Below are 14,893 nucleotides of genomic sequence, written 5' to 3'. Positions count from 1 at the left end.
TGTTTGGTTAAGTGAGTCGATGTGTGAGTTGCTGTATTGGATAGGGAGTGGCTGTGTGAATGGCTATATGGATGAGTGAGCGGATGTGTGAGAGCTTGTATGGAGGTGTGAATGGGTATGTAACTGGGTGTGTGAGTGAGTGTCAGTGGTTGTATTTCTGAGTGGTTGTTGAGCGGTTGTATGGGTGAGTGAGTGGGTATGAGAGTGGCTGAATAGGTGGATGTGTGAGTAGCTGTATGGGTGAGGGTGTGGCTGTGTGAGTAACTGTATGGGTGAGTGTGTGGCTGTGTGAGCGGCTGTATGGGTGAGTGACTGGTTGTATGAGTAGATGAATGGGTGAGTTAGTGGTTATGTGAGCGGCTGTGTGAACAGGTGTGTGATTGGCTCTGTGTGAGTAGTTGTATAGGTCTGTGAATGGGTATGTGAGTGGTTGTGTGGGTGGGTGTATGGGGGATTGTATAGGGGTGTGAGTTGATTTGAGTTTTTCTGTGGACGATGTCATCAGTGATGTAATTTGAGATGTCATAAGTGATGTCACTGACCATGTAATGAGCGATGTGGTATGTGAGGTCATAAGCAGTGCATTGCAGGGAAATAAGTTATAGTTTGCTCAGGTAACTATAACTGCTGAATTTCACTTGTTTTGAACAAGTGAAATCTAAGCTAACTGTAACGTCCTTGTAACCTTCGCTTTTTCTGTAAAAATAGATATATGTATGTGTGTGTGTATATATGTATGTATATTGCACACATTTGGACGAGGATGACATTCATGTATTTATGCATTTATGTATTTATATATTTATTTCTATGTACATTTGTTACTGGTGGACTTTGATGACTAATTTACTGGTGAAGAATTGGCTTGGTAGTTTGGTCTGCCCTGTTCCCATGATGCACTGGGCCAGGGACAGACTAATTTGCATATAGCCAGGTTCTGAGCTGGGATGGGGCAGTGAGCTAAATAACGGTGATGGATCAAGCCCTGATCTTTGGACTGGGTAAGAGTGGTCTGCTTAATTCAGACACTCTGTTCATCATCACCCCCTTTTCTGAATCGTTTTTGGCCACTATAGGTGTGGCAGGGTATACTCAGACATGAGTCCCTTGCTCACTGCTCCATCAGGATTCAAGCAAGCCGGGCCGACGAGGCTGAAATGCCAGAAACCGGTCCCCGGTAGCTTGTCTCCTTTCTGGTGAAGAATTGGCTTGGTAGTTTGGTCTGCCCTGTTCCCATGATGCACTGGGCCAGGGACAGACTAATTTGCATATAGCCAGGTTCTGAGCTGGGATGGGGCAGTGAGCTAAATAACTGTGATGGATCAAGCCCTGATCTTTGGACTGGGTAAGAGTGGTCTGCTTAATTCAGACACTCTGTTCATCATCACCCCCTTTTCTGAATCGACTAATTTACTCTGGCATCTTGTTTTTTGACGTGCTTACGATGGAGCTTTCCGTGATATTTTTTGCGATATGATGTTTGCACATTTGCATTGAGCTGCATTATTTTGCAGTATTGCCTATATTTTGCACAATGTTCCAAGAGGCAACATTCTTGGATATTGGCTTTGCCGTTTGGACATTAGTAGTCTATTATGCACTATGCACTTTACTTGGGTAATTATAACCATTCGTGCTGCTGACCCCAGTATGGGGATACTTCCGAGTTGCCTAGGTTGCACCAATAGGCTCTTTGCACTATAGCAGATTTTGCACTTCCATCTAAACTGTATGGCAGCTTGAATCAACCATTATTGAATTGTGTTTGTTGTACATACATGTAAAACTGCATCACAGTATGTCTTCTATGGCCATTGGCCCCATGGTCACGTGATACACAGTACTTGCACGTTTAATTTTGCGGCTTTCACTGACAGCGTCATGTGATCAAGGCCTTTCTGAGGCCGAAACGTGTCATGGCGGTGCGTGGTGTTACTATGGAATAAAATACCTTTTTGCACGCAATTTGCTGGGTCCGTGTTCGTCTTTCCTGAGGCCTGTATGTACAAAGACGGAGTTCCTTGCATATATATATATATGTATATGTACAATCATCACCAAAACTTTATTGTATGATCACAGTATTGGACATACCTAGCAACGATATAATCTGGAACATCTCACCAGTTTTATTGAAACTAATAATGACAGTACATGAAGGTGCCTAGAGGTAATGGACCTCTGACTTGAAAAATGTGCACGCCAAATAGGCTATGCCAAGTTTGCATGTTGATATCTCTCCTCTTCTCTATATAAAATGCAGTTGCCCCTGACGCATTAAGACAAATCCGTTCAGTCCCTCCAAAATTGGGGAGGGGGCAAATTGATCTTGTCAATCTTTTATGCCGATGACACAGTCTATTGGACCTCGCCCTCCTTCTGTTTCTCCCTGTGTTGCGTGCCTTCATCTGCCCCCTCCTTCCGTTGTTGACCATGTTGCTTGCTCCATTCTTCCTTTCTATTCCGTACATTGTTGCCTGGACTGCTTATCCCCTCCCACCCCCGCTTTCTGTTGCCTGTGTTGCTTGCCCCCACACGTTCTCCTCCTCCTCTTGTTACCTGCCTCATGCCCTCCATCCGTTGTTGCCCATGTTGCGTGCCACCACCTCCCCTCCTTCGGTTGTTGCTTGTGCTACTTGCCCTCATCCCCTCTCTCCTTTCATTGTTGCTTGCTCCTTTCACTCTTCCACCACGCTTCTGTTGTCTGTGTCGCTGCTGTTCCACATGGCTAAAACAATACCAGTCAATACTTCATGTAGGCTTGTTCTTTTGTCTGCCTCTGTTTCTGGGATCCACACAAAGTTTTTTAAATCTTTGTTTCGGTTTGCCTTTACGTCACTCCATACTTCCCTCACCAACCCCAATTTACTCCACCCTTCTTTACTACTCATATGCTGACGGGTCTTTAATACCCAGTGTTTTTTTAAATTTCAGGTAGAAGCTCAGAGCCCCCGGCACGGAGGGGAGATTGTGGCAGATGTCCTGAGGGCCCATAATGTGCAATTCATTTTCACTTTGGTAGGAGGCCACATCTCCCCTATTTTGGTGGCATGTGAGAAGCTGGGACTCCGGGTGGTGGACACCCGACATGAAGCCACAGCAGTATTTGCAGCAGATGCTGTTGCTCGACTTTCAGGTATTGTTAGTGAGATCAGTAGACTTTGTCGGATATATTGCACTGAGAAGGTTGAAATTGAAATATTTTGCTGGCAATCACGTAATCACTGCAGTTGTATCAATAATCTGTGACGAGGCATACAAAATCGTTGTACCTAGAATTTGCAAAGTGAAAAAGACTATAATTAGTGTGTGTGTTAAATGACATGATAGGTTATATGTTCAGTTTTAAACCCTAAAAACCACTGAAATTTACCAGGCATAGTTATAGTTATCTCAAGTAACTATAATTCGTGCCTTAAGGTAACTATAACTCCCACACCCACCATGCACAGTGATAGCAATGATTTTTTTTTTGTAACTTTATTTTTATTGCAGAAATAGACAAAATACATCCAACTGTTCCGGGTATCCGGCCGGCAAGATAGATCAATGCTTCGTCATCAGTATAACTCTTGTATAACACAGCCATTCAGCCCACATCCCGGAGGTCGGGCGGCAACAGCAAATCAATGTCACAATTAATGGTTCCGGCGGCGGACCTCAATCTCTGCTCTATGGATCATCCAGTATCTGCTTTTCCTGTAATCCCATATCTTGCGACCCTATCGGTTAACCAAACGTATGACCTGGGTGGTGTGTACTGTAGGTTCTGTAACTGTTATACCCAGGCCTAATGTCAAACCCCTATTACTCCACAGTTATCCTCAGTATAGGGCCCGTACCCTTCGGCCGCTCCTCGGAGGGAGTCGCCAGTCTGGTTACACCATCCCAAGAACCATCCATTTAGTTCTAATAGGTCCGTCCTCCCCGTACTAACAATAGATGTCTTCCATAGCCTGATGAAACCCACCCCCCCCTAAACTGCAGCTGGCGTGGGCCTACGTTCAGAGTCTTAGCACCTAAAGGGAGGAAATCTGTAGGATCGCATGCAACCTTCCGTATCTCACAAGGAACATCACACACAACACACACCCTCTATTCTTCTGCTGGGGGTAGGCTGTCACTGAGCGCACTCACTAGTTCTGCCCATGCACGTGCTGCCTCTAGGCTCCTCTCATTAGCTGTACGGGCTGCCTGCCGTAATCTGATCGTGCTCTCACTATGGGCCCATTTATGGAGCTCTTTCGCCCACCGCCTACTAGAGGGACCCTCCCTCGATTTCCAATGCCAGGTTATTTCCCTCTGGGCCAAAATAAGGCCCAAGTCAATGAATTTACTAGTGATCTTAGTGGTCCTAGTATGAGGAAACCAAAGCAACAAACAGGTCGCCATGTCATATTCCACTTGCCGCTCCGTTACTTCATTAAGAAGCGTCCCTACCTCGGACCAATAGAGCCCCAATTTCGGACAGTCCCACATCATGTGGTCTAGCTCCACATCAGGCGCCAGGCACCTAGGACACGCTGCGTCCTGCACCACAGTGATAGCAATGATGTTACAGAAGATGTCATGAGTGATGCAAAATCTAGGGTAATTAGCAGTGCATGACAAGGGCACAAGTTATAGTTACTTGAGATAGCTCTAACAATTACTGGCGAATTGCAGTGTTTTTTAGAGTTTAAATTGGAACATTTTATTTAAATATAACGTTACTGTAAACTTTGTTTTTTCCAATGAATTTCTTGTTTTTTCTAATGTCAAGTAATATTTAATTTCTGTACGTTAATTTTACCCCTGCCAGGCACGGTGTCGCGGCCAAGCCCTGCAGCGAACCCCGCGCTGCGCAGGGCGCTCAGTCATGCATGGTGCGGGTTGGCCACAGACCCTGGCCTGCGGATATGCCCTGTAACCAACCCCCCACTTGCAGCCAACCCAAAGGCCGTGTGCAGTTGGGGGGGGCCTCATCCCTGGGTCAGTTTCAGCCCCGGGGACCCCATCCTGGAGCCTGACCAATTATGAGGAAGGGGGCATGCTGCTCCCCTCCCACGGCCACTTTTACCCCAAGGACCCCAACCCCTGGGGCCCAGCACATCTTTAAGGTAGAAGGGGGCACAAGCCTCCCTCCCTAGGCTGCTTTTGGCCTCGGGGACCAAATCTCACAGTGCCTGCCAACCTATTAATGTGGGAGGGTGGCATGTGGCCCCCCTCCCCTGGCTGATTTCAGTCCCGGGGACCCCATCACCCGGAGCCCACCCAACAAAGGGTGGCTGCTCCAATGCCCATCCAGAGCAGACACCACACTTACGTTGAGGACCGCGGGGGGCCCAAGTTCCCACCCGCTGGGAGCAGACTTAGTGTTTGCTCCTGGTTGGCGATAGATCTGAAATTGCTCCAGCCAAGCGTAAGCAAACATGGGTTTCCATGCCCACTCCAGTACAGGCAGGGAAACTGCTATGTCCTGGTGGGCTCCCCGGGAGATAACCTGAGCCGGCCGTGGGAGAGGGGCTGCTTGGTCTCTCTCCCCTTTGCAGATGTGGCAGGGAGCCGGGGTCTCCAGGTGAAAACTTTTTGAATAGCCCTGTTATTTCCAACATGACCAGATAAGCTAAGAATTACTACAACCTTGAAAACCCCGATCATTTTTCCTGGGATGGAATACCCACCCAGATGTAAGTTACATTGGCAGCTGATAATCAAACTGATCTCAGATGCCGGTTTCAGGTCCACCCATTTATAGTATTGGTTTTGACATAATGGGGGTGGGCCTACAACTATGATGGGTAGGTTGCAAGGCTTGGGCTGGAGTATGTCAGAATATTTAAATGCACACAATTCAGGTTTGAGTTTCTTTTTGATTAAAGACAGGGACGTGGAAAAAGCGAATAGTTTATTTTTAAACTTGTATGTTGGAACCCAAAGTCCCCTTCATGACCTGCAGTGCGGTGCTTTCCTGCCCGGTGCTTTCCTGCCCTTTGTTGATATTCTGTGGGTTTTTTGTTTTACCTCAGTGAACTTGACAATGCTGTTAGCCCACTGAGGGTTTTCACCTGTTTTGTAATGTGGATCACAAAACTGTCTCAGATTGAGGGGGGCACATACAGTGCACTCCTTTTTGGGAGAATAGCTACTGTACCCTCTTCCGCGTATTTATGTGATTAATGGTTCCTTCAGTTGATATGCCTACCGGCCTTTTCCAATTAAAAGGCTCACCTACCTCCCTTAACTCAGGAAGTTTACGTAATTATACATAGAGGGTTTAGGTTGGGGCTTATGTGCTTGTCTGATTGAGTGCAGTTTGAAGTCTGTTTTGGCCTCCGGTTTGTGCGCAATCCTAAATGTTGAAGGGCTTTGCATGAGGCTTCCTCCATCTCTGCTGACCTAGGATCCCACATGTCTAATTTCCTTTCCATCCTGCCTATTCTACAGTGTTTCTAGGGAAATCTGGCCATCAATCCCTCGAATTGGCAATATGGTTTCTACAACAGTGCTGCCAGTTCCATCTACCTGACTTAATCTGCATCTTATTGAGATGACCTGTTGTCTCGGGCTCAAAGTGCATTCTACTTGGGCTGGTTAGAAGTAGTGCAGATGCTGCCCTTGTTGCCTAGGGCTCTGCCTGTACCCATCATGCAGTGTTCATACGCACTGTGACTAGAGGGGACCCCCCCACAATGTAGTCCGTGCACAAGGCCTAATTAACGCTTTTGCCAAGTACTAGCAATTCCGCTTAGTACCTTGTCTCATTACCCAAAATTGAATCTACCCTTCAGTGAAGTTGAGAAGGTCGGTGTCCAAGAGGCTGAGTCTTGCCTGACAGCCATCTTCATATTAAATTGTGAAGATGTCTTAACTGTGTCCCAATTGATGATCTCCTAGATGCCCTAAACCAAGGTTTTGTTGAAGATGGTGGTGGACTGCAGTTTACAGAGGAGAATCCTCCTGCCAGTCGATTTCAGAATCCCAGCTCTTCCTAGGCTGGCTACGTCTGTTTGTGATTCTGCATCTTCCCTCACCCCAGTTTGACTGCAACAGTGCGCATAAGTGTGAGAGGTTAGCCTGGCATATGATGTCCACTAGTTCTAGTGGGCACCTTGCACCAGTCTAATCGACCCTTATTGATGGTGGTTGTAAAGTCAGCCTTATAGAAAGCTATCCTAGTAGTAGCGTGGACCAGCAGTCATCAGGCTAAGACTTCAGAGAGCGCATTAAGCAAGTTGTTTTACCAATTATAATCCCTTGAGTACCAAATGAAAGGACACCACACAAGGTATATATCAAATATATATGTATTTATTCTAAACACAACCCCTCTGCACTCATTATGAGGTCAGAGGCAAAAGTACAGTACAAGTTACTTAATTAGCATACGATAAGTTGCACAGTATAAGTTTTGCCCTAGGGGCCTCACAAACCATATACTAAAATAGTGGTATAAGAACCACGTATGGGATAGAAAGCAGGCCTAGGGCCTGTGGAATCGCTAGGGCTTCTAGGAACAAACAAGGGTTAGGAAGTAGGAGGCCCACGGGAGACGCGTGCAGTGTCTAAACACAGCCGTGAGTTACCATTGACTTTCTATGGGAAACGAACAAGTTACAAATTTACAATTTAAGGACACTTCCGGATGGACTATGATGAAACCCCTTTAGACTAGGACACTTCGAGAGTCGAGACCCACGGGAGCACCGGAGTCCTCGTGTTACCTCACCCAGGGAAGCCGGGTGCATAGGTGCCTTTTGGTGTTGGATTTCGTCGTCGTTTTCAATGGAGAGCTGCAAAGAAGTGCTGCATGCGACCAGAGGAAAAGTGTCCGGGTGGTCCAAGGGTGGATCGAAGATCTGAAGAACCTGAAAGCAGAAGGGACAGAGTCTGTGTCACTTGCCAGTGACCAGGATGGAGCCAGGAAGGAACCAGCCAATGTCTGGTGATTTCAGGTGAAAAGGTGAAGCTTGTCTCTTCAGCCACGAGGTCCAGGAGGTGTCGACGACGACCAAGAGCTCGATTCGAGCTGTCCCACGAAGGATCTACTTGACTGCAGTGTCGGTATCCGGATTGGACCCAACAAGCCTTGGCAAAAGCAATCCACGCAAGATGTCGAGATTGCCTTCGGTGCAGACCAGCAAGGTCTGTGGCGCTTCTCCTTTGTAGGGAAGCTGGAGAAAGCCTGGAGCAACCAGGAAAGCAAGTTAGATTCAAAATGGGGGCTCACTAGCCAATGGACTAGGAACCGGGAAGACGCGTCGAGCTGAAATGCAAGAGCGGGCCCCACGGGACACTCGTGGAGTGTGGAGGCCTGAGCTTCGGTGCAAATGGTGCTCAGGGCTGGGGCTTCAATTACCCCAATGCACAACTGCAAGTTACCTCGGGAGTCGATGCAGTTAGCAAAATGTTGGATGTCTCGGAGTTCCGGTCCCACGTCTCTCATGTCCGCCACAGGTCTCAGCTTTGCTGGGAACGAAGGTTGGGGTCATAGATGTCTGTAAGTCCGTGTCCTGTGTCGCAGAGTCTTCGAGTTCCGGCGGGAGCCTCGACAATTCAGACCGGCAAAGTTGCTTGTGGTGCCTGTTTGAACAGTTTGGTCACTCCTTGACCACAAGGGAGATGTCTTCCGTCTTCCAGTCGAAATGGAACGTCAAAGGCCCAGGATATATGTTTCAAAGTTTCGTCCAGGGTAATCTAAAGTCCTAGGGACACAGCTCCTATACTTATACTAAGTTTAGGGGTTGTACTACCTGAAAGGTCCCTCCTATGGGTGGACCTGGGAAGGTGGTGGTTACACCCCTTTCCCTTTGTCCAGTTCCGCGCCAGAGCTGGGGCTGAGTGCCCCAGCAACTGGTTTGAACCGGGCTATGCATGGAGCACCTTGTGTGCCCCAGGCAGTGTCTGGAAAGCATTCACTGAATGCAGCCTTCCCTGCCCCCAATACACTGTCTGGGGAAGAGCCAGCACCTCCCTGGACAGGAAACCTATTGTCCAGGCCTCCCCTGCCGGAGTTTCGTCCAGCAGCCGGAGGTCAGACTCGTGGCTGTGGCAGCAGCATCCATTTTGTGATGCTGGGGTTCTGTTTAACTTTAATTCGGTTTACCAGTAACTACATGTCTTCTCCCTCTAGAAGGGTGGAATGCTACCCCCGCCACCAGAACTGGTGGGGAGGGGAGGTAGTATTCCAAAGTGTTTGACACCTTACACGACATGTTTTGATAAAGCCAAGCCAAAGTTAGCATTAACCACTTCACTGCGGCGGCTATTCTGCCGCAGTGCTAAGGGGGCGGGGCGGCCGCATGCTGGTGACGGAACCGCTCCGTCACCAGCGTCGGTTGAGCTGTGCTCGTGACGGAGCGGTTCCGTCACGGCCCGCCCCGCTCAATAGAACCCTCAGCGCAGGCGCGGAATTCGCGCCGCGCATGAGCGTTCTATCGAGCTGGGCGGGCCATGACGGAACCGCTCCGTCATCAGCACAGCGCGACCGCGGCTGATGACGGAGCGGTTCCGTCATCAGCATGGGAGGGGTTAACCGCAAGGGTTATAATGCACTTAAGAGTATATGGTATGGCTGGGGGCGTGGCTTGGAGCTCGACATGATGGCCGCACAGTAGTTTAGCTCTGCCAGCCGTTGTGGACATCCTACAATTATCCTGCCCCAACCCTGAAATTTAAGTTCCCCCCCCCCCGGGACTGCACTGCTGGAACCAAGCGGGTTCTGAAAATACCCGTTACGAGCAATAGCAGTCCGTGTGAGCTGGCTTCTGCAACCACGGGGCCGTCAAGGTCAGAGAGAAATGGCGGCGAACTCGTGAGAGGGGGGCACGGCGGTGCAGCGGGACGCCGGGGGAGAGCAGCCACGCAAGTGCCCGGCGCGAAGAGTCTGCACAGGCCGAGACAGAGCTGTATAGCGGCCGGCGGGGACAACGTACATAACCCGCCCCCCCCACCCCCTCTCATCTTCGCAATGCACACAGACCTGAGGCACAGGCGAGCTGGCTGAATGCCGAAAATAACGGGACAGTGCTGCTCGGGAGCTGGGGGGAGCGTCATCACGCAAGCGCCCTGCATGGAGGGACTGTGAAGGCCAAGAAAGAAAAGAGTAGCGGTCTGCTGGCCTGACACGTACTAACCCCCCCCTCACATATCGGACCCGAATGCAACTGGGAGCTGCTCTGCCCCTAATAAACGCAAAAAACGACAGGAATGGGATTCAAAGCAGTGCCCCCCCCCCCCGGGTGGAAGAGCGCGTCTTCGGCTAGACTGGGCCTAACCTTCCCTGCACAAGGGCGATCACCCTCAGGACGCTGACAATAGGATATATCGCAGATCGGAGAGTGATTGAGTGGAAATAACGTGAAAGTGGTGCAAGATCAAGGCGCAAAGAGCAGAGGCATAGCGCGGATCCCCGGTCCCCCCCCCCCCCCTCCCACGGTCCCGCTCAATACAAGCACACAGAGTGGGTGACAAGCGTGTACATGGGGTGTGGGAGGAGTCGTTAATCATAGCCATACACTTGGACAAATATATAGGGGATGCCATATTGGACACTGGGGGCACGCTGCGCGCCACAAATACAGGAGAGGATTCCACTGAAGATTGTAGGCCCCTGATCATTGAGGTGGAGATAAGGAGCGTCGCAGGTCCTGCATATATTCGCGCCTCTCTGGGGAGCAGTAGGGGCTAGTGGTGGACCCTAGCAGCAAACGCGTCACGAGGACGGCAGAGACGGAGAACAAGCAGAATGGGAAAGCCAGAGAAAAACCAGCCTCGTCTCAAATTCGAATTGCGAAAAGGGGGTAAACCTGGGCAGGGTGTGACATCAGACACTGAATCAGAGACGGCGCCGCCAACCTCCACAGCGCTGGAGAAATCGCTGGCGGCCATACAGGCGAGCCTTCAGGCCATAGATGGCAAGATAGAAGCACTGAACGGCAGGATGGATAATTTTTCTGCAAAATTGGATAAGCATGCGGTGCGCATTGGAGAAGCAGAACAACGCATAAATGACACAGAAGATGGACTGCGACAAGTAGCAGAGAAAACGTCGGACATTACTAAACTACTGGCCGTTATCCAGGCCAAGAATGAGGACATCGAAGCGAGGTCCCGTCGCAACAATATTCGCGTTCTGGGGCTGCCGGAAACTACGAATGTGGGACGTCTGGAAGATTATATGGAATCGATGCTACAAGAAGTATGTGGAAAGGATGAACTGTCACCTTTATTTGCGGTTGAAAGAGCACACAGGTCCTTAGCAGCGCGACCCCCACCGGGGACCCCACCAAGGCCTATAATAGCCCGCTTACTAAATTTTAGAGATCAGGACACTGTGTTACGCATAACCCGGCAGAAAGGTTCAATAACGTACCAAGGGAACACACTGTAATTTTATCCTGATTTCACAGCTACTGTGCAAGCAGCCCGCAAGGAATTTCAGAACGTCAAAAAGCTCCTTCAAATAGAAGAAATTCCCTACGCAATGCTCTACCAAGCACGGTTGCGAATTGGCGCAATGGAAGACGGGAAAATATTCGGGAACCCAAAGCACGCGATGGAGCACGCACGAGCGCTGCGGAACCGGAGACGACAATTCTCTACTTCTCCAACATCGGACATCGTTGAATGAACAGTAAGGGGGTGCATGAGTAAGCACATGTGAGGAAATGTATACCACACGTTTGAAGACATGGGCGGATGGCAATGTTTTTTTTTTTTTTGTTTGAAGCAGTTTCGGGGGAGGGGGGAATCGGGACAGTTTTTTCGAGCTGTGTAGCATGCCATTATGGGATGCTGTGATATACAGGGTTGGAGGAAATGACTGTTGATAGATGGCTCCTTTCCCTACGTAACTGGGAGTGGACGCAGCCGCTGCGACCCCCGATGGGTAATCCCCGACGGAAAATATGTGTTCTCAAGTTAAAGTTACTAGGGGTGTTATTGATGGGATATGTCTTTAGCAGTTTGGGAATGCTGAAGTGGGAGCGGGGAGGGAGGGGGGGACATGTTTGTTGTCAGCCTAAGGTACGCTATTTTGTAAACACATATTTACAACAAGGGGTGGTGAGGGACAGAGTCTCTGAATTAAGCAGAATACTCTCACCCAGTCAAGAGATCTGGGCTAGATCCAACACCGTTTTTTAGCTCATTGCACCATCCCAGTTTCAGAACCTGGCTGTATGCAAATTAGTCTGTCCCTGGCCCAGTGCATCATGGGAACAGGGCAGACCAGACTACAAAAGCCAATTCTTACACTGGGAAGGAAAAAAGCTTCCGGGGACCGGTTTCTGGCATTACAGCCGTCTTCGGCCCGGCTTGCTTGAATCCTGATGGTGCAATGAGCAAGGGACTCATGTCTGAGTATACCCTTCCACGCTTAGGGTGGACAAAAATATTTACAACAAGGGGTGGTGAGGGACAGAGTCTCTGAATTAAGCAGAATACTCTCACCCAGTCAAGAGATCTGGGCTAGATCCAACACCGTTTTTTAGCTCATTGCACCATCCCAGTTTCAGAACCTGGCTGTATGCAAATTAGTCTGTCCCTGGCCCAGTGCATCATGGGAACAGGGCAGACCAGACTACAAAAGCCAATTCTTACACTGGGAAGGAAAAAAGCTTCCGGGGACCGGTTTCTGGCATTACAGCCGTCTTCGGCCCGGCTTGCTTGAATCCTGATGGTGCAATGAGCAAGGGACTCATGTCTGAGTATACCCTTCCACGCTTAGGGTGGACAAAAATATTTACAACAAGGGGTGGTGAGGGACAGAGTCTCTGAATTAAGCAGAATACTCTCACCCAGTCAAGAGATCTGGGCTAGATCCAACACCGTTTTTTAGCTCATTGCACCATCCCAGTTTCAGAACCTGGCTGTATGCAAATTAGTCTGTCCCTGGCCCAGTGCATCATGGGAACAGGGCAGACCAGACTACAAAAGCCAATTCTTACACTGGGAAGGAAAAAAGCTTCAGGGGACCGGTTTCTGGCATTACAGCCGTCTTCGGCCCGGCTTGCTTGAATCCTGATGGTGCAATGAGCAAGGGACTCATGTCTGAGTATACCCTTCCACGCTTAGGGTGGACAAAAATATTTACAACAAGGGGTGGTGAGGGACAGAGTCTCTGAATTAAGCAGAATACTCTCACCCAGTCAAGAGATCTGGGCTAGATCCAACACCGTTTTTTAGCTCATTGCACCATCCCAGTTTCAGAACCTGGCTGTATGCAAATTAGTCTGTCCCTGGCCCAGTGCATCATGGGAACAGGGCAGACCAGACTACAAAAGCCAATTCTTACACTGGGAAGGAAAAAAGCTTCCGGGGACCGGTTTCTGGCATTACAGCCGTCTTCGGCCCGGCTTGCTTGAATCCTGATGGTGCAATGAGCAAGGGACTCATGTCTGAGTATACCCTTCCACGCTTAGGGTGGACAAAAATATTTACAACAAGGGGTGGTGAGGGACAGAGTCTCTGAATTAAGCAGAATACTCTCACCCAGTCAAGAGATCTGGGCTAGATCCAACACCGTTTTTTAGCTCATTGCACCATCCCAGTTTCAGAACCTGGCTGTATGCAAATTAGTCTGTCCCTGGCCCAGTGCATCATGGGAACAGGGCAGACCAGACTACAAAAGCCAATTCTTACACTGGGAAGGAAAAAAGCTTCCGGGGACCGGTTTCTGGCATTACAGCCGTCTTCGGCCCGGCTTGCTTGAATCCTGATGGTGCAATGAGCAAGGGACTCATGTCTGAGTATACCCTTCCACGCTTAGGGTGAACAAAAATATTTACAACAAGGGGTGGTGAGGGACAGAGTCTCTGAATTAAGCAGAATACTCTCACCCAGTCAAGAGATCTGGGCTAGATCCAACACCGTTTTTTAGCTCATTGCACCATCCCAGTTTCAGAACCTGGCTGTATGCAAATTAGTCTGTCCCTGGCCCAGTGCATCATGGGAACAGGGCAGACCAGACTACAAAAGCCAATTCTTACACTGGGAAGGAAAAAAGCTTCCGGGGACCGGTTTCTGGCATTACAGCCGTCTTCGGCCCGGCTTGCTTGAATCCTGATGGTGCAATGAGCAAGGGACTCATGTCTGAGTATACCCTTCCACGCTTAGGGTGGACAAAAATATTAACAACAAGGGGTGGTGAGGGACAGAGTCTCTGAATTAAGCAGAATACTCTCACCCAGTCAAGAGATCTGGGCTAGATCCAACACCGTTTTTTAGCTCATTGCACCATCCCAGTTTCAGAACCTGGCTGTATGCAAATTAGTCTGTCCCTGGCCCAGTGCATCATGGGAACAGGGCAGACCAGACTACAAAAGCCAATTCTTACACTGGGAAGGAAAAAAGCTTCCGGGGACCGGTTTCTGGCATTACAGCCGTCTTCGGCCCGGCTTGCTTGAATCCTGATGGTGCAATGAGCAAGGGACTCATGTCTGAGTATACCCTTCCACGCTTAGGGTGGACAAAAATATTTACAACAAGGGGTGGTGAGGGACAGAGTCTCTGAATTAAGCAGAATACTCTCACCCAGTCAAGAGATCTGGGCTAGATCCAACACCGTTTTTTAGCTCATTGCACCATCCCAGTTTCAGAACCTGGCTGTATGCAAATTAGTCTGTCCCTGGCCCAGTGCATCATGGGAACAGGGCAGACCAGACTACAAAAGCCAATTCTTACACTGGGAAGGAAAAAAGCTTCCGAGGTACGGTTTCTGGCATTACAGCCGTCTTCGGCCCGGCTTGCTTGAATCCTGATGGTGCAATGAGCAAGGGACTCATGTCTGAGTATACCCTTCCACGCTTAGGGTGGACAAAAATATTTACAACAAGGGGTGGTGAGGGACAGAGTCTCTGAATTAAGCAGAATACTCTCACCCAGTCAAGAGATCTGGGCTAGATCCAACACC

The 14,893-nt window shown here is 49.3% G+C and overlaps 1 protein-coding gene across 5 annotated transcripts in view; it reads left to right on the top strand.

Moving 5' to 3' along the window:
• The window catches only part of HACL2 (2-hydroxyacyl-CoA lyase 2), a 526,035-nt gene that overhangs the window by 122,140 nt on the left and 389,002 nt on the right, over positions 1 to 14,893 (top strand). For all 5 annotated transcript variants that reach the window (XM_078671142.1, XM_078671139.1, XM_078671138.1 and 2 more), the window contains one exon: positions 2,935 to 3,136. In XM_078671142.1, coding sequence (XP_078527268.1) covers positions 2,935 to 3,136 — 202 coding nt within the window. The remainder of the gene's footprint in view (positions 1 to 2,934; positions 3,137 to 14,893) is intronic.

Source organism: Lissotriton helveticus, chromosome 12, assembly GCF_964261635.1.
Source record: "Lissotriton helveticus chromosome 12, aLisHel1.1, whole genome shotgun sequence".
Taxonomy (NCBI): domain Eukaryota; kingdom Metazoa; phylum Chordata; class Amphibia; order Caudata; family Salamandridae; genus Lissotriton; species Lissotriton helveticus.
This window is presented reverse-complemented; position numbering and strand designations above follow the sequence as displayed.